General features: G+C 33.7%; 1 protein-coding gene across 1 annotated transcript in view; it reads right to left on the bottom strand.

The window, feature by feature from the left end:
• Positions 1–19,463, bottom strand: part of RAB2A (RAB2A, member RAS oncogene family) — an 85,302-nt gene that overhangs the window by 22,156 nt on the left and 43,683 nt on the right. Inside the window, exons 4-6 of the mRNA XM_054590163.1 lie at positions 10,821–10,903; positions 10,317–10,409; positions 3,268–3,379 (exon numbers count right to left, since the gene is read on the bottom strand). Coding sequence (XP_054446138.1) covers positions 3,268–3,379; positions 10,317–10,409; positions 10,821–10,903 — 288 coding nt within the window. The remainder of the gene's footprint in view (positions 1–3,267; positions 3,380–10,316; positions 10,410–10,820; positions 10,904–19,463) is intronic.

Below are 19,463 nucleotides of genomic sequence, written 5' to 3'. Positions count from 1 at the left end.
TGGTTCTAGGAACTCTGGGCTTAAAATTCTTTTGAGTTCTTAAAAAATGTGCTACTTCCTTCTGTCCTATGTGGCTTCTGATGACAAATCTGCCATCATTCGATGCACTAAGGTTTTGTTTCAAGATATTTACTTTGTTTTTAGCTTTCAGAGATTTGATTCTGAACAACAGTGCATCTTCGTATGGATTTGTTTGGGTTTACCCTGTTTGGATTTGGCTTAGCTTCTTCAATCTGTAGGTTTGTATCTTCTGCCACATTTTGGAAGTTTTCAGTCATCATTACTTCGAGTTCTCTCTCAGTGTCATCTTTCTTTTTCTAAAATTCTGATAACACAATGTGAGAGCTTTAGTTATTGTCCCACAGGTCTCTGAGGTACTGTTAATTTTTTTCCATCTATTTTCTCCCTATAACTTAGACTGAGTAGTTTCCACTGTTCCATCATCCAGTTCACTATTTTTTTCCTCTGTCCCCTTCATTTTGCTGATCTCATCCCTATCCACTGGTTCTTCTATTTACCTTGAATTTCTTTTGCTGAGATCATTTTTCATGTGTTTCAAGCATGTTCCTAATTGTTGAGGCATTTTTATAATGGTTGTCTATAAAAAAAAATCTTTGTCAGATAATTCTAACATCTGTCATCTTGCTGTTAGCATCCACTGAATGTTTTCTTTCATTCAGTTTGAGATCTTCCTGGTTCTAGGAATGAAGAGTGACTTTTTATAAAACCTTGACATTTTGCATACTGTTTTTCTAAGACTCGATCTTATTTAAACCTATGCTTTATCTGGCATCCTTTGACACTGTTCCCACTGGGAAATGATGAGCATAGAAAAACCTCATTATAGCCAACCTATTGTGAAAGCAGTGCTCTTTTTTTTTTTTTTTTTCCCTGTGATGTTTGTCTGCAATAGAAGTTATTTTTTAAATGTTTCTCTCTTGCTAGGCTGTAACTTGCTTAGTCCTCTGGCTACAGAGTAAGCTTTTCTACTCCTGCACCTGTTAGCCCTTCTAGATTGTCAGTTTCTCTAGCACCCAATCTGAGGTATATAAGGCAAAATAAAACCAAGGGAAGTCACTGCTGTGTCATTTCTCAGGCCCCGAGGTCTCTACCTGGTCACCATTCTTCCCTCCACCATTTGGAGTCTTCCTGCAATTGTTTTATATATTATGTTTGGAGTTTTGTACTTAGCAGGAATAGGTGGAAGTAAGTTTACTCCATCTTCCCAGAAGCAGAGGTCTTTGGTTATTTTCATGTTCGATAAGTTCCTAAATTATGTAAAGAAATTCAGGTCTGCCTTCACCTTTTTTGGATTGTAGAATGGTCTTCTACCTTCTTGAAATACTTCATCATGAAATATTTTTAGCTTTTAGGGAAAATCTCATGAACGACTATATTATGTAATAGCCTGTTCATGAATCCTTTAAAAAATTTAAAAATTATTTCTTAAATCCTTGGTTTCTAAAGCAAATTAATTTACATGATTAAATAAAATGCTATTCTTTCATGAGTATGGGGAATTCCTGCCTAGATCGGATTTAAACAATTATTTTTATTATCAATCATAGATACAGAAGGTTTGGAGTATGTGAGTATGTGCTGCTAAAACATTAATGGAATAACCAGGTTTCCACCATTATCTAAAAGTAGAATATTTCTATGAAATTTTTTCTTAGCTGAAATGGCATGGAATGAAGGGTACCCTGCTATACTTTCTGAAAATTCACCTTATGCCACTTGCTTTTACCAAAAACCTACATTAGTATGGTAAAAGCAAAGTGGTATACCACAAACTTTTGAAGGTAAGGGATACCTGTATTTCATTTAAGTGACAACAGTAGTTTGTTACTTGCATATAAACATCTACAGTTACTGGTTAAGTGTAAGAGAAAATGAACAAAAAGTCATGAGAGACAGAACCAGAGGTCGAGGATTACTTTCCAATAGTTGACGCCTTGTTATCTGACTTCATAGTATGGTACTTTATTAAAATGCAGACAATTTTGTCTGTATGGTTTACAAAATCAACAAGAAAAATCCACTGTTAACCAATAAGAGTATGTTTCAGATGTCTTGAAACCCAGCAACATGTTGGCCCTTATGGTTTCAAATACAACATTTGTAATAAAGGAGTCCCTCTCTGAAGCAGGCAGGTTTACATGTCTATTGCAAGTTGAGCAAAGAGACGGAAAAGTTTTCCCTCTGGGTTTTCTGTGTGAAGTGAAACATTACTCTTATATGTTATCACATTGAAATTATTGGCAATAACAGTAAAGCATTAGTTGGTGCCTATAGGAAACACAGTAAGGATAATCCCAGAGCATCTCATTGAGTATAGATAAGTAAATGTCTTACCTAAGAAAGAATTCTTCAGTGAATACCAAGGCTGTTCAACTACAATAGTCAATTTCTGGGTTTGAGGGTTGATTAGAAAGGCTCCAAGTATCATTCTTAACAAATAATTACTCACTGTTTACTATGTCAAAGGCATTGTGCTACGTGTTGCCTATGACCTCATCCCCTGCTATCCTTAGAATAATGAGATTCTTCCATCATTTGTTTTCTAGAATCCCTGTCTGCAGTTGCTCTTAAGATTCTTTACCCAGAAGGTGGAACTACAGCATTATTCTGGGAAAGCCACTTATTTTTCAGCCTCATTTCTGTTTGTTTGTCTTTAAAAAAAAATAGAGTGTAGTGGATTAGCTGTCTACTCATCTATGCACAATATATTAATACCATTTTCAAACATGTACAGTACAAAGAAGACAATGTTTACACAGAATTTCCAACAGTTCAAGTTGATTAATGGAAATAATTGAGACTGCAAATTTTATCTATTAAAGATGGCAGAATTCAAATGTTTTGTGTAATATTACATGACAATAATATAATACTGTACCTATTTAATCAGAAGTGGCTATAAATAAGCTACAAATGTTCAGTGTCTTGAAAGATTTCCAAACTTCATTAGTGTCCTTTTTCTCCCTCTCATGCAACATAAAAAAGATTTTAGGGAAAATGTATATAAAGATGTGTTAGAGCATTTTGGGTTCAAGAGAAGGTTCTGAATATAATGCAAGAGTCTGAAATAAGATGAACGTTAACAAGGCATTTCAAAGGAAAGAAATTTTCCTACTTTATGATATTCAAAGACCATCAGTAATTAAAAAGCTTACGGAAGATATACCACTAAATGAATATTAAAGCATATAAAACAATTCAACTAAGTAAAAAGATGATAGACATTTGAAAGGGTCTCTTATTTACCTCTTCTACATTTGAAGCAGTCTTAGCAGAAGTTTCCATGAAGATAAGTCCATGTTCTCGTGCAAAAGCTTCACCTTCTTCCTTTTTTACTTCTCTTCTAGATTCTAAATCACTAAGCATAGAACACAAGACCCATGTTATTAACCAACACAGGACAAACAGAGGTATCTGCAGATAATATACATAATATACCAAGAGATTCACAGTGGTACTGACCATTCTTTCAATTAATTTTTAACACATAATAGTCAATTGCACTACGCTGGGTATTATGAGGGTCAAAGTGTTTAGAATACACTGCTTAGTTTCAAAGAACTAACAGTCTAAAAGAAGATTTTGAATTATAGTCCTACAATGCCAACACTAGGAGAAACCTAAATGGAACAACTAGCCCAATACCCTGCCTTTGAGTATTGTGGATTCCCAAAGAAGGAACCATTTTTATTCAAAGTAATAATTTGAGAGAGCAGAACTACACTAGTTCCTTCATCCTTCAGCCAGACCGACTTTCTATGAACGTAATTAAAAAATAAGTCATACAATTCTCAAAAGCTAAAGGCGATTACTTAATAAAATCTCAAGTATTTAAAAAAAATAATCAGATTATTAATCCCAGTTGGTTTAATTCCCAGTTTAAAAAAACCCAAAAACTGTTAATAAAAAAAAGAAACAAAAATCTAAGAAATCTGGAACAAAAGCATGATATATTCATTTTTATATTGGAATTGTATTAGTAAGGTAGTGGGGGAGAGCAACAGACTCCTTTAAGTGTGTTTTATTGTAAAAATTTAAAAACTTTATTATTATAAAGTATTGTATGCACATAGGATGGAGAATAACAGCCATGTTTTTCATCTTGCCTTGACACATACTATTTTTTACAACTTTATCAATTTTTCTGCTGAGAAACAAGTTACACAGCTGAAATGCCGCCTGTATGCATGTCTCTTCCTAATCTCATTCATTCTCATGATGCTATTATATTTATTTATATTCATGTTTATTACCATAAAGAGTTTTTTTGCATGTCAAAAAAAATCAGATATAGCTGTCCTATAACTTGCTAATTTTAGTCAGTATTATGTTTTTCAGATTTACCTACATAAGGTATGTAAGGTCTAGTTTCTTCATTTTTTTTCTGCTGTATTATATTCTATTGAACAAATTCAGTAATTTTTCATTCTTCATCAAGTTATTTGCAATTTCATTTAATTCACTTGACAGATCTGGAGACTGAGGCACAAAAGGGTTAAGTAAAGCACCTAACTCACATTCTAGGATGAGCTGGTAGAGTGATTCCATCGAGACCACTGTGCTATACTGTATCATTAAAACATTTTAAATGATTACCTTTTCTGACAATTAACTATATTGAAGAACTTTTGTCAAATTAGGAAAAATGCAAAGGAATAATCTACCCATATTTCACTTTCCATAAGTAATTAACATTTTGGTGAATATAATTCTGTATCACTCATTTTGTTTTTCCCTACCTGAATCCATTGTAATGTGCTTTTTTTCATTTACTAAATCGTAGACCATTTTCCCATGTCATTTCTGCAGTCTTTTACAATATTATTTTTACTGAGTGCACAGTAAAGATTGGTAGTATTTTATGCAAATCTAAATATACAAATTAGGACTAACACAAACAAAACAAAGATGTTAAAGTCTCATCCACCTAATGTTAAGTAATATCAATGTTTCAACTTTATAAAATTCAGCAGGAATTTCTTAACTTCAAAGCTTGCTGATTGGATAAGCTATCAATTATTTTTACCAAGTTGCCATATTAGTAATTATCAGTCACTGTTGTTTCTGTGATTGAAGCTTCTGTGATTCTGGTGACTGTTTTGTAACCTTCACAGCAGTTATTCTTTAGAAATATTTTATGATTTATTAAATGTCATCTAAGCATTCATTCAATGGAACAAGTGCTGAAAACAGACTCTTAAAAATATGAAATGTTGGAAAGAAAGTTTGATATAAGATACTATAAAGGGAACAGTAAGTATATGCCATGCTGTTGATTTAGGTAGCTGTACTATAAAACATCAGTGGTAAGATCAGGACATAAAAAGCAGACAAACTAAGTTTGCAAATATTAAAGCATAAGTAGGCAAGGATAATTTATCCAACTATAATCTGAAGGCCTCCTGTGAGTAAAATTCCTTCTTGGATCTGGGGACAGACCACTCAACAAAATAGACAAAAATCCACCCCCTCCTCCCATCCAGACTCATGGTGCTTACATTCTAGTTGGAATTAAGAAGGCAGGGTGGAGGGGTGAATGACCCTGGCCAGTGTGGCTCAGTTGGTTGGAGTGTGGTCCCATAACCCAAAGGTTGCAGGTTTGATTCCTGGTCAGGGCACGTGCCTGGGTTGTGGGTTCCATCCCCAGTCTGGGCACCCTATCAATATTTCTCTCTCTTCCTTCCTCTCTCCAAAGGCAATAAAAGAATACCCTTGGGTGAGGATAAAAATATAGATAAAAAATAAAAAGTGTGTGTGTAGGGGGATGGGGAGACATGTTCCTGGAATTCAGACCCTTTATCCGACAATCATTCTTAAGGGAAAATTAGCTTTGAATTACATGAAGTCCTTAAGAAAATACCTTTCCCCTAACTCCCATTTTACACATATGGCATATTTTATTTAAATAATCTCTTATTTGGGGGATATTTAACATTATTCCCAGTTTTCCACTACCAGAACCTGATTATGTTTGCAACTTGAAATATTATCTTGGCAAAGAGGGTTAAGAACTTGGACATCTGAGAGATTGTTCAAGGAAAAGGATGTGACACTTTACTATTAATGATGTTTCTGTTATCATTCTCCTTTGGTCATTTCCTCAGTTTTCCAGGCATAAAATCATATTGTTGTCTTTGACTTTTCATCTCCATTAACCCTATTTAAATTGCTTTCATTACTTCAATCTTTCTTAAATAATTCTCTTACTATGCTCTACTTTTTGTTTAAGGTTTGTATGATAATCCTTTAAAATATTAAAAACTTTCATCATTGTAGATTTTGCTTCCTATTTCTTATATAACCAATTTAAAATGCCATAGTAAAAAAAATCTGTGTTATCTGTCACTCTGACTAGGTCAGCACCCTTCTCAAATCTCTTCACTGGCTCCCTAGTGCTTAATGCATCTAATTCAAAAATTGCTTATTCCCGGTTTCCATGTCTACCCCAATTCGCCTCATCTAATAATAATCACCTCATTTATCTCTGTTCATTCCTATTCACTCTTTGCATGTCATATATTCTTTTTTCCTTTTTTCTAGCTTCTTCCTCAAAATGATTTTCCATAGCTACTATACCCTTAATTATAAGGGCTACCCATCCACAGTCATTAAAAACACATCTTGCATATACTATACTTTGCTTTCCTTGTCACATTTGGACTATAAGCTCTACATAGGCAACAACCAAACTTAAGCCACCAGTAAGTTGCCACCCACTGTGTTTCAGACACAAGGAAAGCACTGGAGATAAAGATATGAAAATTCTCTTCCTTCTCCAAATATTCTATTATTTCACACATCACCATTGAATGATAGTATGAATACTTCCATATTATAAAGATTAAAACTTCCTTCCAATAGCCTTAATCTTAAATGGTTTAGTGAGGTAATTTAAATGAGGAAAAGGATAAGCAAGAAAGCCCATGAGTGAAAGCCAAGATAATACATACATACAAAGTAATCAAAAGTTAGCTTGTTATATCCAAGTATTGCTTAAGTATTTTCTCTTAACAGCAAACCTAGATTAGATTACTATTAAAACAATATTTTCTAAAATCAAATCTATACAGTACTGTTATTTACTATCTTACTTTTTAAAAACAGTTTAAGTGACATAAAAGAAACTATACATATGATATAAAGTTTGTTGAATTTGATAGACGTATACTTGGGAAACCACCAGCCTCTCTAATGTTTCCTCATACTTCACTGTAACACATCATTTCCTCCCTCTGTACCCCAAGCAATTAATGATCTGCTATTGGCCTCTATGGACTACTTTTAGTCTGCATTTTTTTAGTATCTTATATAAATGGGAACACATACTGTCTTTTCTGTTTTTCACTCAGCATAATCATTTTGAGATTCATCCACTTTGTTGTACATACCAATAGCTCACTCCTCTTTATTCCTGAGCGGTATTCATTGTATGGCTGTATCACAATTTAATTCATTTACTAGTAAATTAAAATGTGGGTTGTTTCCAGTTTGGGATCATTACAAATAGGTCTGCTATGAAAACTTGTGTATAATTTTTTATGTGGACAAAAGAACCACTTTTACCTTGGGTAAATACCTTGGAGTGAAATGGCTAGGTGGTATAGCAGATGCATGTTTACCTTCTAAAGGAATCACCCAATTGTTTTACAAAGTTTTATCATTTTATATTTCTACCATCTGTATGAGTGTCAGTTCCTCTACATTCTTGTTAATTTTTTTCAGTTCAGCCATTTCAGAAAGTGTGCAATGATATATCACTAAGGTTTTAATCTGTGTTTCATTTATGATTAATAGTGTTAAATGTTTTTCATGTGCTTACTTGCCATCTGTAAATATTTTTTAGTGAAGTGCTGGCTGAGATCTTTTGCTCATTTTTAAAAACTGGGATATTTTTAATTAATGAATTGCAAGAATTTTACATTTACTCTAGATTCCAATCTTTTCTTAGATATATATTCTGCACATATTTTCTCCTAGTCTGTAGCTTGTCTTTTCATTTTGGAATTGTTTGAAGAGCAGGACTTTTAAATTTTGTTGAAGTATAGTTAATTGATCACCCTCCCCACCCTTATGTTTTTTTCTGGGCTATTTAAGAAATGCTTGACAATACTGGAGACACTAAAATTTTGTTTTCTTCTAGAATTTTAAAAATACTTTTAGCTCTTACACATAGGTCTATGATGCACTTCCAGTTAATTTTCATTTATGGTGTGAGGTAAGGGTCAAGGTTCATTTTTTTTGCACAGGGGCTATTCAATTGTTCTAACACCATTTGATGAAAAGATTACCCTTTACTCTACTGAACTGCCTTGGCACCTTTGTCAAAAAATAAATTGACCATATATATATAGATGGATCTATTCCTGGACTTCTCACTCCATCCCACTGATTTATGTCTACGTATACCATTACCAGACTAAACTGATTATAGTGTATCTTGAAATCAGTGTTAGTGAAACCAACGAATCTTCCAATTTTGTATTTTTATATAAATTTTAAAATCAGCTTGTTGACTTCTACCCCCTAAAAAAAGTCTGATGAATTTTCATTGGGATTACAATGAATCTTTAGATCAGTTTGGGAGAACTGACATCATAAAAATATTTAGTTTTTCTATCCATGAACACAATCTCCTCTCCATTTATTTAGGGGTTTTTTTTGTGGTTTTTTTGGACTTAAGGACTCTAAAGATGAGAAAGTAGTCATCTTAGGAAGACCAAGGTATCTATAGCTTAGATTTGAGGAATCAAATAGTTGTGAAAATAAGTTTTAAAAAGTTGTTTAGTGATCACTTACTCTTATTGAGATATGACTGACCCATAATACTGTGTACAATTAAGGTGTACCACCTGTTGATTTGATACATTGATATAACACAGTACAATTACCAACACAGCATTAGCTAACACTTCCATCATGTCACACAGTTATTTCATTCTGTGCTAAGAACATTTAAGATCTAGTCTCTTGGCAAGTTTGAAGTATGTAATACAGTACTGGTAACCACAATCACAATGCTGTGCATTAGGTTTCCAGAACCCATTTACCTTCCTAATTGCAAGTTTGTATCCTTTGAGCAATGTCTCCCCAATCCATTTACTTTATTTACAATATTCTCTTATTATCCCTATAATATATGAAGGATCTATAATGATATCACTCCTTTATTCCTGACATTAGTCATGTATCTTATTTTTTCATGATCTGTACCTATTTTATTTATCTTCTCAAGATCTAACTTTTGGTTTCACTGGTTTTCTTATTACCTCTTTTTTTGCTAACCTTGGGTTTAATGTGCTCTTATCTTTCTAGTTTTAATCTTAAAGTGAAAGTTTAGGTTGTGATTTGAAACTTTTTCTTAATGAAAGTGTTCAGTGCTATAATCTCCCTCTAAGCACTGCTTTAACAGCATCCCACAAATTTTCAAAGATTGTAGAGATAAAAATTAACTTCCAGAAAACAGGTAATAATGCAAATAACTGTGGCCCATAGAAATATAGGCTGCATCCCACAAAATACAATTATCTATGGATATTGTTCAGTTTTGATATCCATTTGTAAATTCATTTCAGCATTCCTTATTTGACTTTAAATGTTGTATTCTGAGTTCTCCTTTAAAGCAGCTGTAATATCTTACTGGTTCCCTTGTTAATTAATGAGATAAAGAAAAGCTCTGACACATGTCCATTATCATATGAGAGTCATGATTTTACCTTTCTAAAAACATTACCTTTTAGCACTATTTTATAAACCTAAATAACGAATGGTGTCTAGCATTTTAGAAATACTAATTTCATTTATTACCACTGTCATTTTCTACTAAAATTAGTGGTAACTTTCCCACACTCTTGCAAATTTATTGAAACTATGGGGAAGAACACGTTTTCTCATGTACTATCTTTTTAAGCATAGAGCAAGAGGACATTCACTGCAGATAATGCTCTGTAGAAATATAAAGTAAGATTAGAAAACAACATTAATATGACACTAATATAAAGCCTTAGAATAAATCAGTGGGCTTTATTTTAAATTACTAATCAGATAAAACTTTCAGGAATGAAAGTATACATTCCAACAAAAACTATTTAAAATAAGAATAGTAATTTCCAACAAAGTTTATTATCTATTTTAAAAACCAAATGAAACATCTTAGGATTTTCAAAATTTTATAATTTAAGAAACTAATTAACTTATACTTGGACAAATGTATAAGATAAACACTTTAATAGTTATCATATAAACAGCTATCCAGTCTTCATAATTAATGCAAAAAAGTTTTAAATTATTCTTTTTACCTTTTATTTCCAATAAGCATAATGACCATGTTGGAATTAGAATGCTGGCGGGCATCTTCTAACCAGGTTGTCAAGTGGTTGAATGTATCTCTCCTAAACATAAACGATAATCTCATTACTATTGTCAAAAGGATTTCCCATAGCAGTGTACAATAAACGGCATATAGTCTATTAAAGGTAACTATTTTCAGCCATATCCACTTATGTAATGAAAACAGATGTCAAGTACAGTATCTGGATTTAGAACCCACTGATTGCAATTCAACTTAGAAATTAACCATAATAACACTTTATTAAATCCCAATGTATAAATAATAATACCAAACTGATCAACTTGGGGGTACTTATTCATGAGAGAAAATAATTTTAATTCAAGATACACAAGTTTTAAAGGGAAATAGCCATGGCATAAAGGCAAAGCTGTATTTTTATTATTAGTAACCATATTTATTTAGAAAAATTCTCTGCATTGACCACTGAATTGAAAAATTTCTAAGTTCTCACCTTGTAATGTCATATACTAGTAAAGCCCCTGCTGCACCTCTGTAGTATGACCTTGTGATGGAACGAAAGGACTCTTGCCCTGCCTGTGAGGAAAGAAAAGGTTGAGAGTTTCCTTTAATAAACTATCCTCTTCTTTTCCTTATTATTCATATGTAGAATATGAGCAGGTAGGGAATTAGTGCATAAAGGAAAAGAAGTAAACCTAACTTCACCAATCTTAGGAAAAAGTCACATAATAACCACTATTCCTCAAGTCAACCAGACAACCAGATGCACATACAATCCCTCCCCCCACCTCCCTCCAACAACCCCCAAGACCTCTAAACCTTTTTTGGCAATCCCTGACAACCCAATTTACTGAATGGCTTCACAATACATGAATCATTATTAGAGCACAGAATGGACTCCTAGCAACTAAGCTCTGAAGACAAATTTGAAAGGAAGCAAATAACCCAGAGCCTCACATTTGAATTCAATAACCCACTCCCTGGGGCAGCTGTTGACACTAGAATAAATAAAGTCCATTGTAAATAAATGATGAATGACATCTTTACGCCCACCATCTGCTGGTGTAAAGGTTGTTGGAAGGCCAAGGATGCAGATTTTATCAGTTATATCATAAACTGCAGTGAGCTTTCAACAGTCATCAGATGGAATTCTTTGAGCAATCATTTTATTATGAAAAACAGAAAATGGTTCTGAATTTAATCTGTATAATTTTTCTCCACACTTAATCAATTTTCTCTGTATTTGATATATAATGCTGTCAAAAGGCAACAGGATGTAAAAGTCATCTTTATATCCACTTGTGAAAACAGACTTCAGAGATTATGCAAAATTAGTTAATTTCTCTTTTACTGATGGCACTAATGTTCTGTTTTTTTAAAGAAAGGCTTGTGAGGGATATGCCTATTGCCTTTAAGTTTGAAACTGAGATAGTTCGAAACAGTTCTTGTCAAAATACCTTTTTTAATTTTTAATCACTTCTTTTCTACCTTTGAGAAAACCGTGTAAATTAAGTAAACATAAAGCCAGTTTCATAATTTTTGGATTCAAAATCTACTAACTTTTTGAAACATATTTATGTTTGCATGTTCTGAATTCTGATCTCCCAATCCAAATATTAAGCCTTTCTTACTCTCGGAACGCACACAGACAGCTCGGGTTCTGTCCTGTTCTAACACCCAACACTATAATTCCTTGTTCTTCTTGGCCCTCCCATTGCACTCCCGCTTTCCCATGCTCCCATCCTCAGTGCCTAGCACTGGGTCTGGCAAAAAATAGGCAGAGAAAGCATGTTGAGTGAAAGAATAAATCCTGATATCTTAGTCATATGCACAAAATGGTAAGTACTGCATTCCACCTAAGTAAGTGGACATCAGTAAATCCTAGCATGCTAAGATTTAGTAAAAATAACTTCTATGTCAAAACTAAAGATTAGATCATCCCTTAGTTAACTGGTGAGCAATTCTGGCACTTAGAATAATGTCATGCTAAATTAGATACTAAGAAAGCCACATATAAAAAGGGTTGGAAAAATAGCCAACTCATTTCACATAGACTGAGGCTAGAACACTAGATGTTACTAGTTGGAAGCATGAAATTAATTAAAATTAGTTAATATAATTTATTGAGATGTATCTTTCAAATAAAGTATTTTCAAATTCAAGTTCAAAATGCAAGCATTATGGGAATTTCTCCCTTAACTGCTTAGCACGGGAAAACTAAGGATTCCATTTTTAAGAGATTTATTTCACTGTGAATTACATATACAAAGAAAAAAGTCTGTGGTAAATAACACACAAAAATAAATATTTTATTAGTTTATTAATTGAAGATACACAAGTTTTAAAGGGAAATAGCCACGGCATAAAGGCAAAGCTATATTTTTATTATTAGTAACCATATTTATTTAGTAAAATATTTTATTTTACTAAATATTTTAAAATATTTAAATAATAAAAATATTTTATTAGTAAAAGTCAGGTTTAGAGCTCTTGTATCTGCGACGCCTAAACATCAAACAAGGTAAAAGTCCTTTAAAACAATCTTGCTGGGACATTATGTGCACCACTAAAGGTCTAACACTTCAGTGTTTACAGCCTAAATAAGAAATAATAAAACGGAAAATTTAGGAAAAGGAGAAAAGCACCCATCTACGAGCATATACCATTCACATTCTTCCCAAATTATTTTACCAAGAACAAACATGTTGCAACGTGGAAATAATATATATAATGCATCACTTTATGCTGAATCCACTGAATCTGGATTTTGCTACCATTAATCAAACAGAACCCCAACCAAAAAAACACACACACACAAAACATATTCCAAGTGAGGACTATGAATGTAGCTATACATTTTAAAATCTCTAATTACATAATAAGCAAAGATCAGTGCTCAGAATAGTTACTAAATTCTTGAAACCTGATTTTCAGGAAAACATCCCATACTCTGGCCTCATGTTTGTGTGAATGGCATTGCAACCTTGAAATAATCTTGCTTAAAAAAGTGTTTTATTATGATTTATCCAATGATAAACAAACAACAGCAATAAAGCTAGCCCAATGGTTAATTATCTTGATCACATTAAAACAAAGTAATCTAGTTTTGAAAAAGCACTTTATAACTTGTCCAAACTCCGATGGACCTATATAGTTTTAAATAAAAAAGCAATGTCATCTTAGGAAATAGAGACATTATTTTTGATCCTGTGCACTATAGTCTCAGGCTAAAGAAATTTTAGAAGGCTAAATGGAAAAGGATATAGAATTCTTTGTAGTAAGGGATACCTAATAAAAGCTAAAAGTGTAAAGAAAAATGCATTTAATGAAATGAAGATGACTGGCTAAGCAAACAGCACCAGAAAAACCTGATAGCCAGAGTGGACAATGTAGCTGTTGATTTCTAAAAAACATCAGCAAATATACCCAAACATCAACCAAGTAAAATAGAGCAACTTGGTCTCAAGAGATAATGGGCAAGCTCCATTTTTAGTGATGCTTGAGATTAAAATCAGAGTCACAGAACATTCAAAAAAAGAAAAGCCCTATAGACCTTCATTTTTCATGTGAGGTTTGCTAAACCAAATAAACTTGACTCTTTGCCCCCTATCTTTAATATTTACTTCTAATTGCCAGATAAAGATTTCCCCAAATTGGCTTCCTCATGTGCCTGAGTCATTCTGTTGATAACAACTTTTGTAGTACCCAGGCTGGCAACTTAACTCTTTTTCTTCTCCTGTTACCTCCATAACATCTAACTTTACACACATTAAGCTACTGCCTAAAAAACCTCTAAATACCCTGAAGTTCTTAGGAATTAGTTCTCTATTTGTTTCTTCAGAATTTTATTTTCTTAGTAAGTCTTATTCATAGAGCTATTTTTTTGATCAGGTATCCTGCCTATAATCTGATTATTTCTGTTTTTATATCTGTTTACCTTTTTGACTAAAAAACCGTTTTCTCCTCTCTTCCACCTATCCATTTTCTATTCCCTTTGATAAACAGTTCAAGCTTCCTAAATCTCTCACAAAGCTAGTAAGCTTGTCCACCACAATCCACAGTTATCCTTTTTCCCTTTCAAATCCCAAGGCACTTTAATTGCCATGTGCAATACGCTCTTGTGTATAACGTGCACCCATGATTTTGGTCCAAACTTTCAGGGGAAAAAAAATCTTTCTTTTAAATTTTTTAATTCAATTATATATGTTTATATTTAGAAACAAAACCAATTATCATATTCCAGGGCATTATTTTGCATATGGATATCATTATTGCTCTCTAGAGCTACACTTTTAACACATAAGCATAATTAAAAATACCTCTATAGATACAGAATTAATGCCCATAAATAATGTGCATCCTTATTTTTCCCTCAAAAATTTCAAAAAGTGCGCTTTATACACAGCAAGATATGGTAGTTCTAATACTAGTGACTAGATAAAACGAACACACTGCTCAAATGCTTATCTTTTTTTTCTCTTTAGTTCTTGAGGGATAGCCTAACAGAACACTGAAGTGTATTTATAGCAGGCACTAAAATGTTATCTTGATTGATCCCCAAGAGCCAATAAAGTTAGAAAATTAATATCTGTGAGAATATTACAGTAATACCTCTAACTTCCATTGTTAGTCATTTATCTAATGATTACAGTTATCAAAACTGAGCCAAGAACCAAAAAAAAGGGATTTCTAAGTAGTCAAATAAGCTGTCATGTGCCCAAGCATGAAATGTCAGGTATTTCCCTAAAGAGAATCAACTTAAAAATTTAGACCAGTGAACGAAAAAGTGCTATCATTGAGAAAATTAAAAATGGCATGCACTGAAATCTACATGCAGGCATGACTTATGTTCTGGACAAGGGTGACATTATTGAGTGACTTTTGTCCAGACACTTACTAATGTGACTTTTAGGCTGTCTCCGGGTCTACAGCAAGGATGGAGAAAAAGCTCAACCTGGGCTGTAATTCTGGGCCATTTAAGAGGCTCCTATGGAGACTCAAGTAGATCTTAGAAAAGAAATGAGGGTTGTAAATAAGACTTAGAAGATGTGATTGCTGACTTCAGATTCTTTTAATGCTGCCATGTAAGAGAAAATAGACCCTAGGTGGAAAGTAAACATGAGTAGAATGAAATGTCTAGGATAGCTTCCTATCTCTGTGGTTGTTCAAGAAAAGGCTGAAGAAGAGCTGCCAAAGAAGGCAAACAGTTGGACCTCCAAAAGGCTCTCAAGTCCTGGGGGTGGGGGCATAGGAGCAGACAGGAGTGACAGAGCAGGACTGTTTCCCAGCGCTTGGTCCCAGGCCCTTTACCGAGCCCCACTGAATTCTAGTCATCCATCCTTACTGCTCTACTAACACATAAAAATGTTCACTTTTGGGGGTGAGGAGTTGGGTATAAACTGACATATTTACAAAGGACCCAGAAAAAAAAACCCCCTGTGATTTGCTGAAAAGATACTTAATTAACATCTATATTTTACAGGATTTTTCATAGTTTCACTCTTGAGTCTCAAAATACTTGTAAATCTAAAATAAAAATATTTCTAGGGAACTTCTCATATTTCTATGAGAAGACATATGGACTTAAAACATCCGTATTACAAATTCTGTGGGGGAATGACATTTATTTGGGTATGCTAGGAAGGTGACTGAAAAAGTGACAAAAAGCAAGACAAGAAAGGTTAGAAAAATAAAGTGGGTAAAGGCTAGATGAGGATCTAAGAGTGATAATGGACTTCTTATGCCCTTCTGCCATCATGCCATCAGTTAACAAATAGGAACTGGGTGCAACATGTTTCTTCACTGACTTACTGTGAAGGAGACAAAGAATATCACACAATTGACTTTTATTTTTTAAAGATTTTATTTATTTATTTTTGGGGGGGGGAGGGGGGGAGGGAGGGAGGGAGGGGGGGAGAGAGAGACATCAATGTGTGGTTGCCTCTCATGCGCCCCCTCCTGGAGATGGCCCAAAACCCAGGCATGTGCCTTAACTGGGAATCCTACCGGCGACCCTTTGGTTTGTAGGCCAGCACTCAATCCACTGAGCCACACCAGCCACGGCTTGACTTCTGAGAAAAGATAAAAAGTGACACAGGGCCAAGGGAAAGTGCTTTGAGGGAGGCACTAAAATATTGTTATTATTGCTTCCAGCAAGGCCTCCAGAGGGTATCTGCTGGTAGCAGGACTTACTATTTTCAAAAGAAAGCAAAGATGGTCAATGTGGATATTTTCAAGGAAAACTCCTTTTTATTTTTGTAAATGGGAATGGATAAACAATGGATGATAAATATACTAAGATATTGAGACTTACTTATTGGGGGAAAGAATAATTTCTTTAAGGCTCATTAAAATTAACCACAACACTGGCAAAATTTCCCCTAATGGACTCTAGAATAGTTTTATAAATGTCTTGGACCAGGAATAGACACAATCCTTGCTAAAACTGTAGCCTGTTACCCAATGTACAGACACACTACAAAACAATGCTATGAAAAACTGTTTCACTCAGATATAAACTCAGTGTAGAATCAACCTTAATGTGTGTTGCTTAATTTATATTAAAGGGGTTTGGAAATTAGGTATGAGAGTAAGAAAACCAATGATAATGAGAGGAAAGCCTATCAGGCAGAGAGACTCAGACAAACAAACAAAAAACAAAAAACCACCAACAACTTTCAAAAGTAGTAAGTTTACAGTCTTTTTCTGACCTTCCCTGAAATTCTGGAACAGGCCACTGGGTCCTAGCAACCACCATTTTAGAAGCATTGGAATTCTTTGAGGCCGGGGGAAGGGGTCACAGTGTCTTCAGAGGCATCACAGCTTCTCCCTTTTAGACACAGAGGAAAGAAAACTACCTGTTCTAGAAGTGTGAATAGCTCTTTTCCCTTCTTCCCTTTAATATTGCTCAGCGTATTATAGATTTCTTTTCAAAGATCACTGCAGTACAAAACAATTTACTCATATGCTAAGAAAAAAGAAAGGCTTCTATCAAAAGATGGGATGGCTGGTTAACCTACAAAAGAAATAACTGGGAAATGAATGACTTGGTCATGTTTCAAAAAGCCCAGAGGAAGGGAGGACAATTATTTAAGGAAACATCTTAAGGATAGAAGAACAATCGAACAAACTAGAATAAACCAATGGGGCAGTTCGTACCTAAAATACCACATGATTTCCATTACTATATAAATCTCACCTTCTGAAACTATGTATTTCAGTAAATGCTATCTCTTGCATATACCCCAAAATCCTACAAGCTACTTGGACAGAATGAGATGCTTTATTCATTCTACCAAACAGTGTCACTCAGTAAACTAAGAGGACAAGATACAAAGTTGAATAAGATGATTTTTCTTCATGATGCTTATTCTGAGGTTAGACATTTGAACAAAAAACTAAAATAACAACAGGATCAGAACTATAAGAAATACTCATAAACTATTACAGGGAGAATTAGCTATCACATAGGGATCAGAAAAGGCTCCATAAGAGTTGACATCTGAGCTGGTCTTAAGTGGACAGGTGAAAATAGTATTTCAAGCAAAGGTAGTATTTATGCAAAATACAAGGTGTGAAAAATGTATTAAAGAATATCAAGTAATTTGGTTCACACTACACTACTCTTAAAGATGTGTGTTACATTAAGTTTATTAGCTGAGAGAGCAACCTATTTTAGGTAAAACAATCAGTTCTCAAAAAACCTCTTTTAATGAGGAAGTATAAAACACTTCTTTTGACCAAAGATCATTAATTTTAAATCTCTAGGAAAGAAGGGATTTTGCATATTTTGTTTTTCTCTTTATGGTGCAATTTTGAAATCATGTTTCCTGAGAGAGTATAAATAAAAGAGGTTATGAGATGCTACAGGCTCAGGGAGGACATGTCTAAAAAATAGTGAAAGCATAAATCTTCACTGAGAAAGAGGTGATAAGCAAGCATAGAAACCCAGAGCCCAATGTATTGCTCTGGGACAAAGCAAGGCAGAGATTTAGTGTTTTCCGTTTCAGGGATGATGGCGTGATACACAAGGAGCATTAGGAAAGCTAGGTCTCACAACAGCCCTCAGCAACTCGCTTGTTCTTGGGAAGCCAGTCTCTAAGACAGTATTCTCCAAGGTTCCTTCCTTCATTAGCTATTATAGGTGACAGATGAGAAACAAAGATTGAGTAACTAGAGAAAAAAAAGACATGGGGTATATGATGATAAAAATTCCCCATATTTTATATTTACTAGTTCACATAATAAGAGAACTTTTTGGTTTTTCTCAACTGGAGTTTCAAGAAGTCCTAATTGCCTCAGAGTAGTTTTTCTGAAAGTATGACCCTAAGACTCCTGGACATCCCTGAGAATTTTTAAGGACCCATGAGGTCCTCCATTTCCCAACTATCTATCTGTTTGAAGTTGTACTTTATTCATATACTTCAACTAAACACATCTAAGACTCAATGCAGAAACATATATGAAAAGAAGACAGTAAAGAGATTTTTCAAAATGTAACAAAATGAAACACTTCTCACTAGAAAAATACAAGTTTTTTTTTGGGAGGGTAGAAAAACAGTTAATTTCCATAAAAACTGCATTTTTATCCTGACATATAATGAGTTTATTATGGTTATTTCTAAAATGAATTAATAATTGAATATTTAATAAGTGTCACAGTTTTAGTTTGTAATATGGTAAATATTGATAGTTATAAGCCACATAAATAAAAGTTCTTTGGTGTCCTCCTAATTTTTAACAGTATGAAGGGATTCTGAGACCAAAAAATTTGAGAACTGCTACCTTAAGACATCCATTGTATATAACAAACTTCTCTTTTATGCATCTAAAATGTTAGAATACAGAAAACAGTCACTCAATTCATGTTCTGTGGTTCACATGAGAGATTGCCATTACAAATTAAATAGCATGGCAGACGATATGATACTATATATAGAAAAACCCTTAAGATTCCATCAAAAAAAACTGCTAGAACTGATAAATTCAGTTAAGCAGCAGGATACAAAATAAAAACCCAGAAATCAGTTGCATTTTTATACACCAATAATCAACTATCACAATAGGAAACTAAGAAAACAATTCTATTTACAAACGCATAAAAAAAACCCACCCAGGAATAAATTTAACCAAGGAA

Source organism: Pteronotus mesoamericanus, unplaced genomic scaffold, assembly GCF_021234165.1.
Source record: "Pteronotus mesoamericanus isolate MK-2021 breed Mesoamerican mustached bat unplaced genomic scaffold, CSHL_Meso_final scaffold_174, whole genome shotgun sequence".
Lineage (NCBI taxonomy): Eukaryota > Metazoa > Chordata > Mammalia > Chiroptera > Mormoopidae > Pteronotus > Pteronotus mesoamericanus.
The sequence above is the reverse complement of the archived record's forward strand: the minus strand, read 5'-3'. Positions and strand labels throughout refer to the sequence as shown.